Source organism: Lynx rufus, unplaced genomic scaffold (assembly GCF_022079265.1).
Source record: "Lynx rufus isolate CCGP_SWC_20201006 ecotype Redwood Valley unplaced genomic scaffold, mLynRuf1.p SCAF_7, whole genome shotgun sequence".
NCBI lineage: Eukaryota > Metazoa > Chordata > Mammalia > Carnivora > Felidae > Lynx > Lynx rufus.
Window position 1 is genome coordinate 64904107 of NW_025814889.1, and position 20532 is coordinate 64924638.

The following is a 20532-nucleotide window of genomic DNA, read 5'->3' on the forward strand; positions in this document are numbered from 1 at the left end:
GTCTCTTGGGTAAGTCTCAGCCTGTCATGGGTAACTAGAATGAAAAAGATATAACTTTCTAGCCAAAAAAAGAGAAGGGAATTAAGGGATCCAAAAAAAAAAGCCTTTTAAAGCCCGAAAATGTTTATAAAGGAGAAAGGAAATGTTTATAAAAGGAGAAAGGTGGGGAGGCAGATGGCAAGGGTATATTCCCATCCTTTGCTTCCTCAGACCAAGAATGACGGCTCTCAGTCTGCTTCTCCATCTCCATGTCTCCTCCCTCCACGGGGACATTTGGCAGAGTCTGGAGACGTTTTTGGTTTGTCACAATCGGGAGGGAGGTGGTGCTATTGGCATCTAGTGCATAGAGACCAGGGATGCTGCTATACAGACATCCTACAGTGCACAGGACAGCACCCCGCAGCAAGGAATTCTCCCATCCAAAACTTCAGTAGTGCCGAAGCTGAGAAGCTCTGCTCCAGACCCTGTACTTCCCTAAAACCCTCTCCTCCTTTCTTCTGTCCCCCTGTCCAAATGTTCTCGCCTCTACTCCCTTTGGGTCCAAATGGAAAGATAGGATCTAACCAGAATGCTTTAGGGACCTCAAGTATTTTCCTTATGTTCTCAGTCTGTAGGTGGTATTTAGCAATAAGGTTCCTGGAGCAAAATTCCTTATTTCATCCATGAAACTGGGAACTCATGGAGACCCATGAATAGCCTAAACCCTAGTGGGCTGGGAACATGATCTGTGACCTGCAGAGTTTGAAAATTACTGTCCTAAATGGACTTGAGCCATGATTGCTAAACACTTGTCTTTCAGAGCCATCTCTAGTTCTCTAGCTTAACATTTTTTTAGGATGTTTCTCAGCTTTGCATTCCTTTGGGCTATGATTCATTCTCCCGTAACCACTCCCCACGCCCGCAACGTGTCATTACAATTTGTGTTCCTATTGAACTTGTAAATTCAACAGAGAAATAGAATTGGTGTTAGTTGTTATTTGATAACTTAAGAAATTAATTTGCTGAGAAAACGTATGCCTTGAAGGAAGAAGTCCTCTGAGGATTTTTTTGCTTACGATTAACATTCTGATCTGAATACATTTTAATGCTATTCATTATATCTCATTACACTTCTTGTGAACTGCTGGGTAGACTGAGCCTATAGAAAGGATTTTAGATGATGGAACAATGACAAGAGCGCACAGAGGTTCTGACTTTAAAACTCATCTTCAACACGGCTACCTTAGAGTCAAATACACTTTATTTGGGGGCACCTGGCTTGCTCAGTCAATAGAGCACACAACCCTTGATCTCAGGGTCGTGAGTCAGAGCCCCATGTTGGGCGTGGAGCCTACTTGGCAGTCAGAAAGAATGAAATCCTGCCATTTGCAACAACGTGGATGGAACTGGAGGGTATTATACTAATTGAAATAAGTCAGTCAGAGAAAGACAGATATCATATGTTTTCACTCATGTGGAATTTGAGAAACTTAACAGAAGACCATGGGAGAAGGGAAGGGGGAAAAATAGTTTCAAACAGAGAGGGAGGCAAACCATAAGAGACTCTTAAATACAGAGAACAAACTGAGGGTAGATGGGGGGGAGCGGGGAGGGGAAAATGGGTGATGGGCATTGAGGGGGGCACTTGTCGGGGTGAGCACTGGGTACTGTATGGAAGCCATGAATCGTGGAAATCTACTCCTGAAGCCAAGAGCACACTGTATACACTGTATGTAGGCGAACCTGACCGTAAATTATGTTAAAATAAATAAATAAGTAAAATGTGCTTTAAAAAATAAAAACATTACTAACATACATACATACACACATACATAAATAAATAAAATACCCTTCATCTGGGCATGAAGAACTGGGAAGGAAAAAGGGAAGGAGTTGATGTGTATTCCCATTCAAAGACCTGAATGCAGTGCTGAGTGCTTATATGTACCACGTTTTGGGAATGATCTAAGCATCTTACTTCATCCTCACAACCCCATAAGGTAGGATGAGAAAACTAAGGCTCAGAAACTTTAAGAGAACCCCTCAGGACATGTATCTAAGGAGTGTCAGAGGCAGATTATAAACCCAGATTTATCTAGCTTCAGTGGTCACACTTGACAACAATGGCTACTATTATTGAGCACCTTTCATGAAAAAGACACTCTGTTAAGTAAGCCCTTTATATGCCTTATTTTGTCTTGAATCACACAGCTATTTTTTAATGTATTTTGTAGCGGAGCAAATGGACTCAGAGAGTGTGCATCACTCGTTCCAGGTTAGAACCCATAAACAGAACTTGAATTCAAGCGTGCTGTGTCTGCCTATAAAACCCATGCTTTAAAGAGTACAGTATATTGCCTCTCCAAAACATCATTTCCACCTCACCAGGTAGTCCCTTACGCATTGTCTCATCAAATGCCACCATCACCCTCTGGGCAAGAAATCTTGGTCCCTTTTTGCAGAATGGGAACAATGAAGCTCAGAAGCATAGGTAACCTATCTAAGGCCACACATCTTTCCCTGTACATGGATTATATTAGGCAAGGAACATTCATTAGTACTCATTCCACCAATAATTTTCAAGTTCTCTCAGTGTGGGTGCCTTTAAAGACCAGTGCAATTAAAAAAAAACAATTCAGGGGCACGTGGGTGGCTCAGTCGGTTAAGTGTCCGACTTCGGCTCAGGTCATGATCTCGCGGTCCGTGGGTTCAAGCCCCACATCGGGCTCTGGGCTGACAGCTCAGAGCCTGGAGCCTGCTTCAGATTCTGTGTCTCCCTCTCTCTCTGACCCTCCCCTGTTCATGCTCTCTCTCTGTCTCAAAAACAAATAAATGTTAAAAAAAGAAAATTTTTTTAATAAAAAAAAAAAATCAAGGGGGCGCCTGGGTGGCTCAGTTGGTTGAGCGTCCGACTTCGGCTCAGGTCATGATCTAGCAGTTCGTGAGTTCGAGCCCCATGTCAGGCTCTGTGCTGACAGCTCAGAGCCTGGAGCCTGTTTCAGATTCTGTGTACCCCTCTCTCTGCCTCTCCCCAACTCATGCTCTGTCTCTCTCTCTCAAAAATAAACTTTAAAAAAAACTTAAAAAAATAATAATAAAAATAAAAAATCAAATCATAAAAAAATTGAGGTGACGCTACATACATTGATTTGGAAAGATGCCTACAAGATAGTGAAAACTTAAATTATAAAACAACATGACTCTACTCCAACTTAGACATGTGTGGGAAATTTTTTTTTAAATTTTTTAAGTGTTTTATTTAGAGAGAGAGAAAACGCACACAGGAGTGGGAGAGTGGCAGAGAGAAAGGGCAAGAGAGAATCCCAAGCAGACTATGTGCTGAAGTATGGAGCCCAACGTGGGGCTTGAACTCACAAACTGTGAGATCATGACCTGAGCCGAAATTGAGAGTCAGATGCTTAACCAACCCATGTGTGGAAAATTTCTGAAAGCACACACCAGAAAACTTTGATAATAGTTACCTCTAGGGTGAGGGATTTGATGAGGTGCCAACAGAGTTCAGGTGACTTTTATCTTCCCTTTTATAACCTTCATTATTATTGTTAAAATTATTTCCACCCTTTCTTTGAAGTGAAAAAAAAAATCTAAAACAACCTTTAGAGAATCTCCTAGCTTGAGAACATACCCCAGTCTGGGTGTGATAAAATTAATCTAAGGTTTGCTAACATGCTAGTGTTTTATAACGGGATCTGGAGAATGAGATGTACAATCTCTGACACACAGTTGGCAAAGTGGGTGGAGGGAGGGTAGGAAAGTGGCTTTTAGAGAAGTTATAGATTAGGCTCCAGGCCACAGTTGCTTCTGGGTGACTGATCCTGGGAGTTGGTCATCTTTGTGAATTTAATGTCTGTGGGCAAAACTCAGGGATGCTACTTCTTGGGGCTTTCAGTTGGCTTCAGGGTTTAGGTTCACCTTCTACCAGACAGTGCAGCTGGGTCTTAGGCAGGGACATAAAATAATTGTGAAAGCCAGATAAGTAACTGTCAAATTTTAATTCTGCAAAAAGTCTCATTTTTTAAAAAAGACTCTGACAGCTCAGAGCCTGGAGCCTGCTTCAGATTCTGTGTGTGTGTGTGTGTGTGTGTGTGTCTCTCTCTGCCCCTCCCCTGCTTGCACTCTGTCCCTCTGTCTCTGTCTCTCTCTCTCTCTAAATAATAAATACACATTAAAAATAATAATAAATTAAAAAATTAAAAAAAATTTTTTTTGAGAGGAAGAGAGAGATCAGAAGCTGGGGAGAGGCAGAGAAAAAGGAATAGAGAAAGAATCCCAAGCAGGATTCACACCGCTGGTGTGGAGCCCAACAGGGAACTCAAATTCACCAAACGTGAGATCATGACCTATACTGAAATCAAGAGTTGGACGCTTAACCCAGTGAGCCATCCAGGCGCCCCCAAAAGTCACATTTTAAAATGTATGAGGGTTTTTATTTTTTGTTTGGTTGTTTTTTTGTTTTTTAAATCTGGAGATACAGGACTCCTAGATCAAGGAGGTTTTGTCAAATTGAAGGTCAAGAGAGTGGAGTTCGAATCCCGTCTCTGCTAGTAACTGGAGCTATGAACCTGAGCAGATCATTTTACCGCTTTAAGCCTTTGTTTTCTTATTTGTAAATCACTAAAGTTGGACTAAAATTTAAAATGATGAAATTGTTAATGTTTCTTTAGATTCTAGTACTGTAAGTTTTTTTTCCAAAGTCAGTTTTTAATTTTTGTACGGTTATTAATTAATGAAATTCCAGTATAATTAATGTACAGTGTTATGTTAGCTTCCGGTGTACAATATAGTGATTCAACAATTCTATACAGTACTCAATGCTCATCATAAGTGTACTCTTAATCCCCGTCACCTGTTTCACCCATCCCCCACCTCTCCCATCTCCCCTCTGGTAACCATCAGTTTGTTCTCTGTAGTTAGAAGTCTGTTTTCTGGTTTGTCTCTTTTTTAATTTGTTCATTTGTTTTGTTTCTTAAATTCAACATATGAGTGAAATCATATGGTATTTGTCTTTCTCTGACTGACTTCACTTAACATTATGCCCTCTGGATCCATCCATGTTGTTGCAAATGACAAGATTTCATTCTTTGTAAGATTCTTATGTTTTTTGTTATTCGTTGTCCCCCTGATTCTCCTTGCTTTTTTGAAAGCCTGTATTTGGTATCATATACAAGTATAATTTATTGTATGTATAACTATGCATAGTCACTTCAATTTTTTAAATGTTCTATAGTGCTTCTCTCCATTCTTGGCTTCTCTCTATTCCTGTTCATCTAGAAGTCTAATTTCTCAGCCAAAGCCCCTGGGCATAGTGAATCCTGTGAGCACAAATAAGGTAGCTGGTGGGCTCAGCATTAGTGTTGATAAGCACATAGAAATCTCCACTTCAAGATTCCAAGTTTTATGCAGGCAGATAGGCTGGGCTGCTTGTCAAATAAGACACTGTAAGTGCTGCACTTGGGCACCAAGAAGGCATTTGTAAGGACTGTAAGGACCATTTTTTTTAAGTGTGCTTATTTTGTTTTATTTTAAATATTTAGAAAAAGAAATAAAGGGCCAATATATGCAAAATTTCACTAATAATTAAATGCAAACAAAATGATTGCTTTTTTACCTATTAAATTGGCAAAACTAAAAATATGGACACTACCCTAGGGTGGGTATGAGGAAGTGGATACTCCCATATACTCTTACTACAATTATAAACTGGCATACAGTAACTATTTAAATTTTAATGATGCATACCCTTTGACTTAGCAATTGCATGTCTAGGAATCTACCCTACTGAAATAATAATATAAATATGAATATAATTGACTCTTGAATAATGCAGGGTTTGGAGCACCAACCCCTTTACAGCTGAAAATTCCACATATAATTTTTGACTCCCCCAAAACTTAACTACTAATAGCCACTGTTGACCAGAAGCCTTACCAATAAATAAATAATTAACACATATTTTATTGTTATATGTATTACATAATGTATTCTTACAATAATACCTAAATCTTTCTTAATTTTTTCAGTATTTTTAGGCCACATGGTTTATCTGTGAGTTTTTTCAAATTGTCACAAATTTTCTGCAACATTGTCCAGAATAAGAAATTTGAACTGATCTATCATCTGTCAAGAGAAAAACTTAAGTAAACTTAAGTAAATTGTCACACTCTTTACAACAGATTATGCAGCTATTTGAAAGAATATTTTAAGGGGCACCTGGGTGTTCAGTTGATTAAGTGTCTGACTCTTGGGTTAAGCGTCCAGCTTGATTTTGGCTCAAGTCATGATCTCATGTCTTGTGAGTTCGAGCCCTGCATCGGGCTGTATGCCAACAGCACGGAGCCTGCTTGGGATTCTCTGTCTCCCTCTCTCTTTGCCCTTCCCCTGCTCAGTCTCTCTCTCTCTGTCTCCAAAACAAATAAATAAACATTAAAAAAAAAAGAAAAAATATGTTGGGATTTGTATGTGCTGATATGGATGATGTCTATAATATAGCAATAAGTGATAGTTTTTTCACTATAAGTGAAAAAATAGCTATAGGTATAGTGTGATCTAATTTATATTATGAACAGTAAAAACATAAACAGTAAAAAATATGAAGAACAGAAAGAAGCTACTAACTCTCCCATCCAGAGAGTATGATCAGAAGAGCTCTCCATATTTTATATTATTCATTCAATGATACTGTCATGGACTGAATTGTGTCCCCTCCTGCCCCAAAGTCATATGTTACAGCCCTAACCCCCAATGTAACTATGTTTGGAGATAGGGCCTGTAAAAGAAATAGCACAGTTAAATGGTCGTAAGGGTGGGGCCCTAATCCTATAGGATTGGTACCCTTATAAGAAAGGGAAGGGAAACCAGATGACTTTCTCTTTCTGCTTGTGCCTAGAGGAAAAGCTATGCATGAACACAAGAAGGCAGCCATCTCTAAGCTAGGAACAGAGGTCTCACCAGAAACCAATCTTGCTGGCACCTTGATCTTGGACTTCTAACCTCCAAAAGTGTGAGAAAATAAATGTTGCTTAAGCCACCCAATCTGTAGTAACTTGTTTTATCAGCTTGAGCAGACTAATACAGATATGTAGGGATTTTTGTATTCTTCTCCTTGAATATTCTTTGTTGGGAGAGGTGCACCACCATCCCTCCCCCCCGCTTTTTTGCAGATGCTTTAAATTTTTTTTAATGTTTATTTATTTTTGAGAGAGAGACAGACAGAGTATGAGCAGGGGAGGAGCAGAGAGAGAGACACAGAACTGAAGCAGGCTCCAGGCTCTGAGCTGTCTGCATAGAGCCTGATGTGGTGCTCGAACTCATGACCTGTGAGATATGACCTGAGCCGAAGTCAGATGCTTAATGTACTGAGCCACCCAGGCACCCTGGCAGATGTTTTAAAAAGTCCATTTCAGGACATAAACTGAACTCCAGGATGGTAAGGTTAGGCTGCTGTATTAATGAAGATAACTAACACCAACTGCTGCAAACAGACCTCTAAATCTTAGTGTCTCTAAACCACAAAGATTTATTTCTTGCTTATGTTACATGTCTAATATGTTTTGGCAGGGGACGCTATTCTATGTAGACACTCAGGGACCTAGGCTGACAGGCTGACCAAGGGTTGACCTTTTTGGTTCATCATTCTTTCAACATGTGTCTTCAAAGTTTGTCAAATTAGGAAAACAGAGCTAGAAGGTTGAGCAAGGCTTCTCACTGACTCAGCTAAGAAGAAATCCACACCATCTCTGCTCACAGCTATTTAGAGAAGTAGTCACATGACCTCAACCATACCGCAAAGGAGGCTGGGAAATCAGAACCATGTGAATATTTAAGGAATACTAAATGTTCCTGTCATATTCCTTGTTATGGATTGAATTATATTCCCCCCAAAAAATAAGTTCAAGTCTTAACCCCCAGTACCTCAGAATCTGATCTTATTTGGAAATAGGGTCTTTTTAGAGGTAATCAAATTAAAATTCCTTTGAGTTAAAATCCTTACTCTGTCTTCTCTTAATATGAGGTCATTAGAGTGAACCCTAATCCAGCATGACTGGTGTTTTTAAAATAGGAGGACAGTTGGACACAGAGACAGACATGCACAGAAGGAGGATGTTGTGAACATATGCAGGGAGCAGATTGCTATGTGAAGGTTGAGGCAGAGGTCAGAGTAATGTTGCCACAAGCAAGAAACACTTGGGGTCACCAAAACCTAGAAAAGACGCATGGAGCAGATTCTCCCTCACAGCCCTCAAAGGGAACCCATCCTGCTGACAACTAGATTTTGGATTTCTAGCTTCTAGAATTGTGAGACAACAAATTTCTATTTTTCTTTTTTTTTTTTTTGAAACGATTTTTCTAAGTCATCTCTACACCTAACATGGGCCTCAAACTCATGATTCTGAGCTAGCCAGGCGCCCCAAATTTCTATTTTTCTAAACCAATGAGTTGGTGGTACTTTGCTATAGCATCCCTAGAAAATGAATACACTCCTCTAACAAGTTTATGCAGAAAGAGATTTGATACATGGAATTAGATGCTTATAAATCTGTTAGAATGACTGGGAAATGGGCTCTAGGCTAGACATCCAGGAATTACTCCCAGAAAAATTGGGGAACCAAGAGTTACTAACACATTTATCACAAGCAGGAGCTGGCTCTCAGGGTCTGCTTACCTCAGCCACTATCTGAAAATCAGGAAGTATTACCAAAACCATTAACTCCTGAACCATGTCATGCCTCCTATATCTGCACAAGCAAAATGGATGCCTTGTGTAACACTTACATCTTTTCATAATTTAGAACAGAATTTAAGCCTTGAGTGAATGTACCTGTTTTATGGAAATAAAATTATATATGGAACACTTAGTTGAAAAGATATTGAGAAATATAGTTTTTTTTAGTTTTTAAAAAATTTTTAATGTTTATTTATTTTTGAAAGAGAGAGACAGAACATGAATGGGGGAGGGCGAGAGAAGAGGGGGGGAGACACAGAATCCGACACAGGCTCCAGGCTCTGAGCTGTCAGCACAGAGCCCAACACAGGGCTCGAACCCATGAACTGTGAGATCGTGACCTGAGCTGAGGTCGGACACTTAACCAACTGAGCCACCCAGGCGCCCCTGAGACATATAGTTTTTAGCTTCTGAAGCAAGAGAAGCCCACAAGAAGGAGGTTAAAATACATTTTGGGGGTGCCTAGGTGGCTCAGTCGGTTGAGTGCCCAACTTAGTTCAGGTCATGATCTCAGGGTTCATGAGTTCAAGCTCCACATCAGGCTTACTGCTGTAGGTGCAGAGCCTGCTTCAGGTGCTCTGTCCCCAACTCTCTTTGCCCCTCCCCCACTTGTGTGTGCACTCTCTCTCAAAAATAAATTTAAAAAAAATCTAAAATACACTTTGAACAAGCCATTCTTTTTTATTTTTCCTTTTATGTTTTTTGGTTACTATTTTATGGTTCCTTGTTCTAATATCCTTCTCCTGTCTCCTTTTAGATGTTCTAATTGCCCATTCTGCCCTTGGCCATTTTTTTTTCTTTATATTACCTGCACAAGTTCATCTATTCCAAATTTGTCCAGATGTCTCCACCTTCATTATTACCACCCTTGTATACATTACCATCATCTCTGACTTGGATTACTATAGCACTCCTTGTCTGATTTCACTTTTTCTGTTACCTTGTCTCAATCCAGGGGGATGTTGCTCATGTTTATACAACTCGTGAGATCATACGTCTCTTTGCCTACTCTTCTGATCTTCTCCCTTGCCTCTAAGATTCATCTCTAGCTTCTCACTCTCATGAGTTCACCTCTGACTGACCAGCTATTAGCCCGGCCATTCACCACTCCCTCACAGACCTTTATGCCTACGTTTAGCCACACTGAACTCTTTAAAGCACCTAGAATTCATCATGTGCTTTCTTTCCTCTTCACTTTTGCACAAGCTGCTCTTTCTGCTTGGTTTAGAAGTCCTTTCTCTTCCTCTTTGGTCAACTCCTATTCATCCTTAAATCCAGGAAGCCCAGGCTAAGTCTCTCTCCTATGTGCTGATGTGTATGAATTCTGCCCACTTGCCAAAAGAGAAAGAGAATAAAGGAATTTTGAGGATGCCAATGGGTGTGTTTTGTTCACTTTTGTACCTTTAGTACCTGACATAGTATTTAATAGTTCTTTTTCTGTTTTCATTTTTATTTTGTTTACTTTTGTATTTGCTACTGGTGTGAATAGTGTCACACATTTGAAACTGCTGTCTGGATTTTGTGGCACACCATTTTCTTTTTCTTTTTTTAAAAAATATTTTAATGTTTATTTATTTTTGAGAGACACAGAGTGTGAGCAGGGGAGGAGCAGAGAGAGAGGGAGGCAGGGAATTTAAAACAGGCTCCAGACTGTGAGCTGTCAGCACAGAGCCTGATTCGGGGCTCGAACACAAAGCCTATGAGATCATGACCTGAGCTGAAGTGGGCTGCTTAACCGACTGAGCCACCCAGGTGCCCTGGGGTACACCATCTTCTATCTTCCCATTAACTTACTAGTACTGCTCATTCTATTTAAAAATTCACTTCTGTTTGGGTAGTAGGTCACATCCTTAATAGTTCTATTATTATTCCTATTTCATAGATTAGGAGTTGGGAGTAAGTAAGACTTCTCAAAGAGGTTGATTAATTCAGAAATTTTTCCTCACACTTTTCTAGTTCCAAAGTAACTTGTTAGTCTCTGACTAGCCTATATGAAGTGTATTTAATATGCAAAACATTTATTCAATCATTCATTCATCTGTCCATCTATCTATTGATCTATTTAGTCAAAATTCCATAACTGAAGGAGACAGAATAAAATCCATCAGAAAGAAACAGAAAGTCAGCTGTTGGATAAACCTTTATATATATTATAAATACTTTTTGATATACTGTCTTATTCACTAATTTTACTAATTGTGTCACTAATGTATAAGTTTTATCATCACAATTGTGTGGCGTTTTTAGAAAATTGGTTCTTATAACTTAAACTGACTCATGCTACTGACTGCTGGTTAGATGGACCATGGACCGTTTGGGCAATTAGAAAGGAAAGATGTTCAAAGTCTATACTAGGCCTGACTACCAAAGGAAGAAAGCCAGAGTGGATGTCCTGTTTACCACAGTGTACTGGTGAGTCTTTGGATATGCAAAGGTAGCTTAACCAAGGGCTGAAAAGCTAAATTTCTCTTCACCAAAAAGTGTGAACTAATTGAGTTGGTATAGGGAAGACACAAAGGAAGTCTGAGAAACAGAGGAAAAAGGAGATTTGCAGAGCATCTAAGAAAGGCAAACAACATCTTGGGGACCTGTGACGCAGTTGTTAAAAAAAAAAAAAAAGCCAATGAAAATTTCCCAGAGACAAGGTAAGAAAAGTAGTTTAAGAACAGGGATGTCTAATATGTAATTTTCAGTTGTTGGCATTACCACGATGGAAAGTCACTCTATATCTCAAACAGTTAGTGATATACACGTGTTTTGAGGGTGAGAGGATTAAAAAAATAAGCAAGTTCCATTGGGGAACGGTATGCAGCAAAGAAAACTGGCAAGGGAGAAGAGTCAATGCTATTACTCTTAATTGTGTTGTTACACTGCCCTCTACTGGGTTGTCAGAATCCCCCTAGATTTAATTGCTGGCTGTCGAACCAGCTGACCGGCCCCATCATCTGTAGACAATTTCCTGTACCTGCTGACAAAGTATGTGTTAAGCTTGAGGACTGGGGAGTAGTGCAAATTGATTAAAGCTGTTTACTTTACCGTCTTTGCAAAATACAGGCAGTTTCCAAAATATAACAGAGGCTTCCCCATCAGAGGTGTGTGTGTGTGTGTGTGTGTGTGTGTGTGTGTGTGTGTGTTTTGTTTTTTGTTTTGTTTTGAGAGGGACTGAGACAGCGTGAGTGGGGAAGGGCAAAGAGAGAGGGAGAGAGAGAGAATCCCAAGTAGGCTCCACACTGTCAGCACAGAGACCTATGTGGGGCTCAAACTCACCAACCATGAGCCAAACCAAGAAACCTGAGCCGAAACCAAGAGTTGGATGCTGAACCAACTGAGCCACCAGGCGCCCCCAGAAATGTGTATTTCATGTTAACATTAGATCTGCACGTTCCACTATGATTTGAAGGCATGGATAGTGGCAGCTTCGTTATGATTAGTGATCAAAACACTGGCAGAAAATGATACCAGACACTGATGCTATAAAGAAAGTCTGGATGATCTTCTGCGAGAGCTATTAAAATAATTTCTAGTTATTAATTTAATTCAAAATAAACTTTCTTTCGGGATATTAAGTTAGAACAAAGCCAACTCACTCCCTACCGAAATAACTTGGCAGCTATTCTGATGAAGACTTCTGTGTCAGGGTAGCCTCATATGTTTTGGCTGGGTTTAACTGCAAATCCTAGTTACAGTTGTACCAGTTTAGACCTGCTTAAATCCTTTCGAATCCTGACTCTCCAATAAAAGGAAAACGGAAGTTTACCAGAGTGGTACTATATAACCAAGCATCATGCTAGGTAATGGAGATAACTAGCTACATAAGATGCCACTTCTGCCCTCCGTGGACTCAATGTTGACTACGGGGTAAGGACATGCTATTGTCCGCAGTACCCCCTCCCTTTAGCAAATATAGTGCCTGGCTAACACCCATATGCCTAATAGGTGCTTGATAAATGTGTGTTGAATAAATGAGGGAATGAATGAAGAAACGCGGCGGCATATGCAAAGGTTAGGAGTCTGCCAAATAGCCTGTTTTGATCACAGCTCTGCTATGTATTAGCTATGTAAATAAATCACTTCACTTAAATCCCTGGAGCCTCAGTTTCCATATCTGTACACCTATCCTGCAAAGCAACTGCAAAATGCTTAGCACACTGCTTCACATCCAGAAAGCAATAAATGTTTAATGTTATAACGTGAAAAGGGCAAGAAGGAAAAGGAGTGATTAAATATGGGGATTAGAATTCCTAGATTATGTCTATATATGTACATTTAAAAGTATAGGACAATGTTGGATTTGGGAAAATTTTTAATGGTGAATAAGAGATTGGTTTCCAAAACCAATTTATTCATGTGGTAGGAAACTTGAACCCTCAAGACAGTGACTCACATGCTTATAGTTCCATAACCAGAAAGAGAACATTCTCTGGTTAGGTCAAGTTAAAAAATTCTGAGGGAAGGCTTCTAAATGGCCCTGCTTGGGTCAGGTTCATCTTAACCTGATGTGGTACAGACTTTGGGATGGGAGGTTGTCCTGGGTGGTCCAGGTGGGCCAATTTAATCAAGGGTTCTTAAAAGAGAAACTTTCTTGGCTGTAGTGAGAGATATGACAGAACAAGGGTTAAAGTGATGGGACATTGCTAGCCTCGAAGATGTTGGACGGGGAACAAGAGCTAGGAATGTGAGCATTCTCTAATCTGCAAATGGCAAGGAGATGGACTTTTCTGTAGAGGCTCCAGAAAGGAATACAGTCCTGATGATACCTTGATTTTAACCAGGTGAGACCCACATTGGACCTCTGACCTACAGAGCTGTAAGATAATACATTTTTAGTTGTTTTAAGCACAAAATGACTTGTTAAGACAGTAATAGGAAACTCATATACCAGGGAAACGGGGTGGAAACCTACTTTCATTTCGTCCCACATATTCACTCAACATCATCGGCTCTGAGGCAGCTTGCTCAATGAGGTACCTGTAGCTTCCACCACTGCCTGCTCACCTCATCCATAGGAATAGATTGATTTGAGAGGATAAAGTAGATTATGTAGAGGGAAGCAGAGACAAGAGGTAGAGAGAATTCTGATGCTACCTGAGCCGCCAGTTCCAGTTAATTTTGAGGCCAACATCATGCTTGCCCTTTGGTTATACAAGCTAATCAATCCCTCTTTTTGAGCTAGTTGGTTTGAATTAAATGTCTGTGACTTGCAACTAAATGATCCTGTCTAAATCATAAATCTATGGTAAGGAAGAGATGACTGAAGGAGAAGAGTGTTGTTTTGTTTCGTTTGGTCTTTAAAGCCTTTGGAGACAGTGCCTGATGATGGCTTAATGCGATTCCATAGCAACCCACTGAGAAACATGTTATCCCACTTTAGATGAGGAAAGTCATACTTCTTAGCTAAGTGGCTTTCCCACAAGCAAGAATATTCTGAATTTAAAACGTGAAAACCCATATTGGTTTGCTTTGTTTGTCTCCAGTGAAACACATTGCACATAGAGTATCCTGCCTTATGTTTTTTCTTTTTTTTTTTAAAGTTATCAAAATAGAGCCACATTGTTTCAAGGCCTCTCCACTTCCTGTTTCTGCAGCCTCAAACGGTTTTCTTTTCCTCTGCATCCGATAAACTCAATGCTCTAGAGTCTAGAGAAGTACTGGACAAAGCTGCTTAAACCTAACTGGTGGCGGTGGTGATAGGAGGACTTTTTGTGCACTGGCCATGTGGTTATTTCTCCTAGAAAAAAGATAGAATTAAAAAGCAGACACTATTATTCCTGAAGCGCATTAAAAGGATCTGGATGTTACCTCCCAAGAGATATTTTATAATTTAAATGGAAATATAGAACGCCACACAAATTCATGACATTTGTCTTTCTGGAATATCGTATGCTTGTTATTTTAGTTTTGCAGATAGGAAAAGACTATGTCTATTGGTGCCACAAATTAGGGAACAATAGGTGTAGTTGCATCATTTTGGCCCCAGGGCACCTTGCCCCTATGAAGCGGTTACTGATTATGCCCATGGAGCTTTACCATGAGCCTACCCCCTCTGTCTTCTTCTTGGGTGGAATACGGACTGCTCACAGAAAAAGAAGAGATGGAAATCTCTATCAGTAGAGGGCTGAGAAGCAAAGTGGGTAAACTCTGACTACTATATCATCTTGGTAGAAAATAAGAGGATTTAGAATAAATATCTTGTCTGCTCTTCATTTTTTTGCAGTTCTGAAATTTTTGTGTTTAAGAAAGAGAAGATAAGGGTGCCTGGGTGGCTCAGTTGGTTAAATGTCAGACTTCGGCTCAGGTCACGATTTCATGGTTCATGAGTTTGAGCCTGCATCTGACAGCAGAGAGCCTACTTTGGATCCTCTTCCTCTCCTCCTCTCTAAAAAATAAACATTAGGAAAAAAAAAAACAATGTTCATAAAACTTGGTAAGATGTTAGAACACTACTCATGGACCTTCAGGTCTTAGCTTACATGATATTTTACTCATTTGGCCCCAAATATTTACTGAATACTTACCATGGGTCCTACTGAACAAATCAAGCATGTTCCTCGGGGCTACTGTGTAGGGCTGTGCAGGTGAATAGTACCTAGTGCTGTTTTGTAGTGCACAACTTCCACTATTACAGGTGTTTTTACCCTCCTGGAGACTAAATCTGGTGACTTCTAGAAAGTCTTGCTGGAATTTTCACTCTTCCCCCTCAAAGTAGAAAAGGTGCTCCTATTATGTGTTCTAAAATACAGTCAGTCATAGCACTTTACCCATTTATAATGAATGGTGTCATCCTGTTAGATTGTAAACTCAGATGGGACTGAGATTGCATCTACAGAAAAACCTTGGATTGCAAGTAACTTGTTCTGCGAATGTTCCTCAAGACGAGTAAACATTTCTAATAAATGTTAACTTGATAAACAAGGAATGTCTTGAAATACCAGTAGTACATGAGCAGTGTCTTGTAATATGAGTTGTACTTGATGCTGAATGTCACATGATCACAACTGAGCCAATGGTTCTTGAAATTCACTTTGATATATGAGTGCTTTGGATTACAAGTATGTTTCCAGAACGAATTATGCTCGCAAACCAAGGTTTTGCTCACAAACCAAGGTTTTACTGTATCTTGTCTGTCACTTTCTAGGGGCTAGGGATGCATCGGTAAACAGTCAAAAAACCCTGGCTTCTAGAAGCCAATAATCTAGCAAGAGCAGAGAGTAAATAAGTTCAATATCTAGCATGCAAGATGGAAATTAATAGTATGGAGAAAAATAAAGCAAGGGGGCTTTCTTTTCACCTACTTTATGTTTTTGCTCAACTGTCACCTTTTTATACTTTGAGATAGGAAAGATTTGGAGGTTTGGAGTAGAGGAGAAATATGATCTTGCCTAAAAAAGAAAAACAACATTTAGGAATGTAACCGGCACACTTAGCAAAAAGCAAGTAAGGTAGTTATCAGATCTCCACTTTGTCAGGAATCAGGACACAGCAAATAAAGTGTTATACAGAATATAGAGAACAAGGGCTCAGCCTTTCCCCTCCAAAACTCTTGACATAAGCTTCTCCCACAACACGTTTTTACAAAAATCTTGGGAGAACCCGCATGTTCCAACCGGGGCTGGGTGTTGTATTTTTGCAAAATAGCACCCCACGCCTTCTAGTATCAGCCTACAGACCCTTTGCACCTGGTTGGGGTGTCTGAGGCTCTGAGTTATTCTTTAAGTCTCTTCAACCCGTCCTTATTGAGCAGGCAGCTTCATAAGGAAATAACATCTTGGATAATCAAGATACTACACTCTGCTAATCACATCCATATCTGGCATCTTCACACCCGTTACGCTCTGAATACAGGCGTAAGTGTATTCTCCCTCCTACTCTTAGGGCTTCGCTCCGAGGGCTTTTGACCAGAGCCTGAAAACCACGCCCTCCCCAAGCACCTTCTCCCCCGGCTCTCCACCCGCCGAGCGCGGCGTAGCTTTCTGGAATCCGTAGGCCTCTCTTTCCTCTGCCCCAGAACTACAACTCCCGGCAGGCTCTGTTTCTCTCCACCTTCCTCTTAGCGCATGGCCTGCCGGGAGGGGGCAGGTAGCGCGGGCGGGGTCCAATGGGTGCCGGCTCCCGAGGAGAAGGCGGAGGAGAGGAGGAAGGAGGCGGACTCTGGGCCCCGGCCCCATTCATTGCCGCGGCCGGCCGGGCGGGGGTCCTGTGTTTTCGGAGCCATGGAGGCGCTAATTCCAGTTATCAACAAGCTTCAGGATGTCTTCAACACGGTGGGCGCCGACATCATCCAGTTGCCTCAGATCGTCGTGGTGGGAACGCAGGTAGGAGACGAGGGCGGCGTCCGCCCAGGCCAGAGCCCGGGGCGCGGGCCTGGTAGGGGCTGCGGCATCGCCGGCTCCGAGCCGGCCTTTGCGGCCTGTGGGAGGAGGGCGCTGCTGGGGGCACCCGGGCTCTTCGGGCTGTGCCGCGCCTTTCCGCCCGGGGCAGGTTACTTCGGGCCTGGGAATCCGGGCCGGGTCGGGAGGCGAGGGGCGGAGCCGGCGCGGCGGGTCCCGGGGGCGGGCTAGTCGGGGGACGGACCGGCGAGCGGAACTGGAGCCCGCGGAGACCGGGCGCGGCTTGCTCTGCGGGCCGCTGCTTGGAAGGGCACCTGGGGGACGCGCTGGGCACGTGGGGCCACACTGGGCTCATGGCGGGCCACCTAGCCCTTCTTCGGTTGGTTTTAGGGCGGCAGGGTTTTTATTCCCCTTCTTGCCTTGCTCAGGGGCTCCGGAGTCAGTTTTGGAACCGCGGGGTCGGGGTTGAGAAGGCCGCTACTGTGTGGTACCTGAATGTTTTGCTGCAGTGCAATCCCTTCATGTTTTGAGGACGCCGAAGCAGTTAATAAAAAACAATCCCCCCTCTCCCCCGCCCCAAACCACCTGTATCTGGGTATTAGGAAGGAATAACCAGTTTTTCTTCGTTGGCTGTGGTTTTTGTCTTCCATCCAAATTGAGCATCAGGTTCTCTGGTCTTTTCATATTGAGTGTCATAGATAACATAATTTTTTATATGCAGAAAATGTTGAAAAAATAAATTATTTTTAGAGTGACAGGAGAAGTACAAGTTTCATTTTCTCTGCCTGCTGATTTTCTTGGTTTTAAAAGAATCGTAGGACTTTTATTAGAGTTCAGAGAAACGCATTTTAGAGCTTAGTATATTGATTTTAAGTGTTTTCATTTCTCAGTGATCTTTTCTGTTGAGAAGGGGACGGTTTCCTCATTTTCTGTCGCTACATCTTGCTACAGTATTTTAGTGTAGAGTATAAATATTATGACAGGGAACTTAACGTTCAGAGTACCATGGAGCATATTCAAACCTTGGAAACCATAGACATCCTGTACTTTTTCTTGCTTTTAAATAAAGTGGTAGAAATTATTTCAGAAACACATATACTTGGTCTGCTGTAGGATTGGTATAGATTCTGCTCACTCCTGCCTACATATATTGTAGTATTTGTAACTTATTTGTAATGATTGGACACTGAATCATCAATATAATATTAGGAGCGGTATTTTTATTTCACATATTTTGTTCACTGCTGCGTTCCTATTCCTAGCTCTGTAACAGTCCCGGGGCGTGTAGTGAGTGCTCCATAAATACTTTGAATGAATGGATATTGTTCACTGTAACCAGATAATATTTTAAAACACTGGTACTTCTATCATCAAATGGATCTGTTTTTGAAAATACAATGAAAGGAGATGAACTAAGTCTTCTTTGGTAGTAATTTGGAAGTGTTTCCTATCTGTGAACCAGAAACTTTCCATATACTTTTAAGAGATTCTCCATGCTTTCTAAGCTTGGAGAAGTAAAAGAATCAGGGCTATTGTGTGTCAACATAAATAGTTTAAAGTCAAGAAGGATTTTTCTTACACAAAATTGAGTTTCCCTTTTTTTTTCCCCCCAAAGTTTGTTTATTTAGAGAGAGAGAGAGAGAGAGAGAGGCAGACAAAGAGGGAGAGGGAGTATCCCAAGTAGGCTCTGTGGGATCAATGTGCAGAGCTGGCTGTGTGGCTTGAGCCCATGAAACTAAGATCATGACCTGAGCCAAAGTCAAGATTTAGGCACCTAACTGACTAAGCCACTGAGATGCCCCAAAATTGAGTTTATTTCCGTGAGTAAACCTGTTGGCAGAATTACTCTTTGGAGTAGAGGAGTAAAGATCTCACTGTTAGGAAAACCATTAACGTTGTGCTAGCAGAAACCATCCTAGTAGTGATACATGCCATATTTGCGTGTTGATGTTTGAAATTGCTCAGTCGGGAAATTAAGTTTGTGTGTGTGTTTTAAGTAGGCTCTCTGCCCAACATGGAGTTTGAACTTATAACCCTGAGATCAAGAGGCACATACTGTACTGACTGAGCCAGCCAAGTACCCAGGGAAATTAGTTTTTAAAGATTTAATGAAGGTTATCTCCATTTGCGTCTTTATTAGCTGTACTTCAGTCCTTTATTATTCAGGTACAGAATTAATAAATAAGGTTAGAAACAATGTCTCCCCCCCCCCATATTTTCATTATATTGAAAAAAATCACTTCTGTTTGACTTGAATACTAGTATACCACTACTTTGTCCTCTGTGCCATTTAATGTTTTGTAATATACAGCACATGCATTACATTCATATTTAGTGGAGTAGTGTACGATATTATCCAAACATAATAATAAATGTTCTGACCGGTAAACTTCTCAGTGGCAGTGATGATGTCTTCATAATACGGGTAGAGCCTCTCTCTTACACATTAACTACACCTTAAGTGGCTGTAGGTCCCATTTTGTTGAACTTTTTTTTTAGAAGTGATTTGCAAACTTAGTATATGTAAGAATCACTTTGAAAATAAGTTCCTAGATTCCATCCCCAGAGATTTTGAGTTTCAAATCTAGGTTGGGCCAGGCACTACAGGTGATTCTGATGCAGATGATTCATAGATCCCAATTGAAAAGTGTATTAGTGAGTCTTTGATTTTAAAATGCATGAAACTAGAAAAGATAGGGAAGCTGAGCCTAAGGGCATACCACCATTGAGTAGCATGTTGATATATGTGGCATTCTTGCTAATGTTTTAAATTTTGATTTGTTAAATTGCCCAAGTAATCCTTCTTTCAAGCCTATAGAGTTGGAAGAGTTGAGGAGAAGGAATCATGTTTATAGCTGTAGATCATTCACAACTTTAATGGTTTTAGCTAAATAGTTTCTTGTTGTTTTTTTCTTTAACTGAGATCATCTGTGTGGAAAGAACAGAAGAGGGGAGAGAAAAGGTTGATACTTTTAGACCATGGTGTACTTTGCAGGTGGAGAGGAGATAAGACTTAAACAACTTTTGTGACTCAACTTGGGAAATTTAATCACTATTTTTTTAAGTTGAGAATAAGGGGGTGCCCTCCCAGGTATGTAATCTAAACCAGCACCCAGGGGCGCCTGGGTGGCTCAGTCAGTTAAGCGGCCGACTTGGGCTCAGGTCATGATCTTGCGGTCCGTGAGTTGGAGCCCCGCGTCGGGCTCTGCTGACCGCTCAGAGCCTGGAGCCTGTTTCAGATTCTGTCTCCCTCTCTCTCTGACCCTCCCTCGTTCATGTTCTGTCTCTCTCTGTCTCAAAAATAAATAAACGTTAAAAAAAAAAATTTAAAAAAATTAAACAAAAACAAAACACCAGCACCCAGTATAGGAATCCTAGTAACATGACATTAACCTGAGACTCAAGAGTTGCTAGTAATGAACTTTTCACTTTACCTTTCATTTCAGTGATTTCAGCATTCTACCTTTAGGAATTCAGAAAGGA

The 20532-nt window shown here is 40.9% G+C and overlaps 2 protein-coding genes across 5 annotated transcripts in view; both read left to right on the top strand.

Annotated features, from left to right (window-relative positions):
* Positions 1-6948, top strand: part of FGD4 (FYVE, RhoGEF and PH domain containing 4) — a 109427-nt gene extending 102479 nt beyond the window's left edge. Inside the window, exon 17 of the mRNA XM_047066935.1 lies at positions 6887-6948. Within this exon, the coding sequence (XP_046922891.1) occupies positions 6887-6933 (47 nt within the window). The 3' untranslated portion in view covers positions 6934-6948. The remainder of the gene's footprint in view (positions 1-6886) is intronic.
* Positions 6949-16812: 9864 nt separating this feature from the next.
* The window catches only part of DNM1L (dynamin 1 like), a 49062-nt gene continuing 45342 nt past the window's right edge, over positions 16813-20532 (top strand). For 2 of the 4 annotated variants that reach the window (XM_047066937.1, XM_047066938.1), the window contains exon 1: positions 16813-17034. In XM_047066937.1, the coding sequence (XP_046922893.1) occupies positions 16933-17034 (102 nt within the window). In that variant the 5' untranslated portion in view covers positions 16813-16932. The remainder of the gene's footprint in view (positions 17035-20532) is intronic. The other 2 variants (XM_047066939.1, XM_047066940.1) reach the window with 2 other exon arrangements.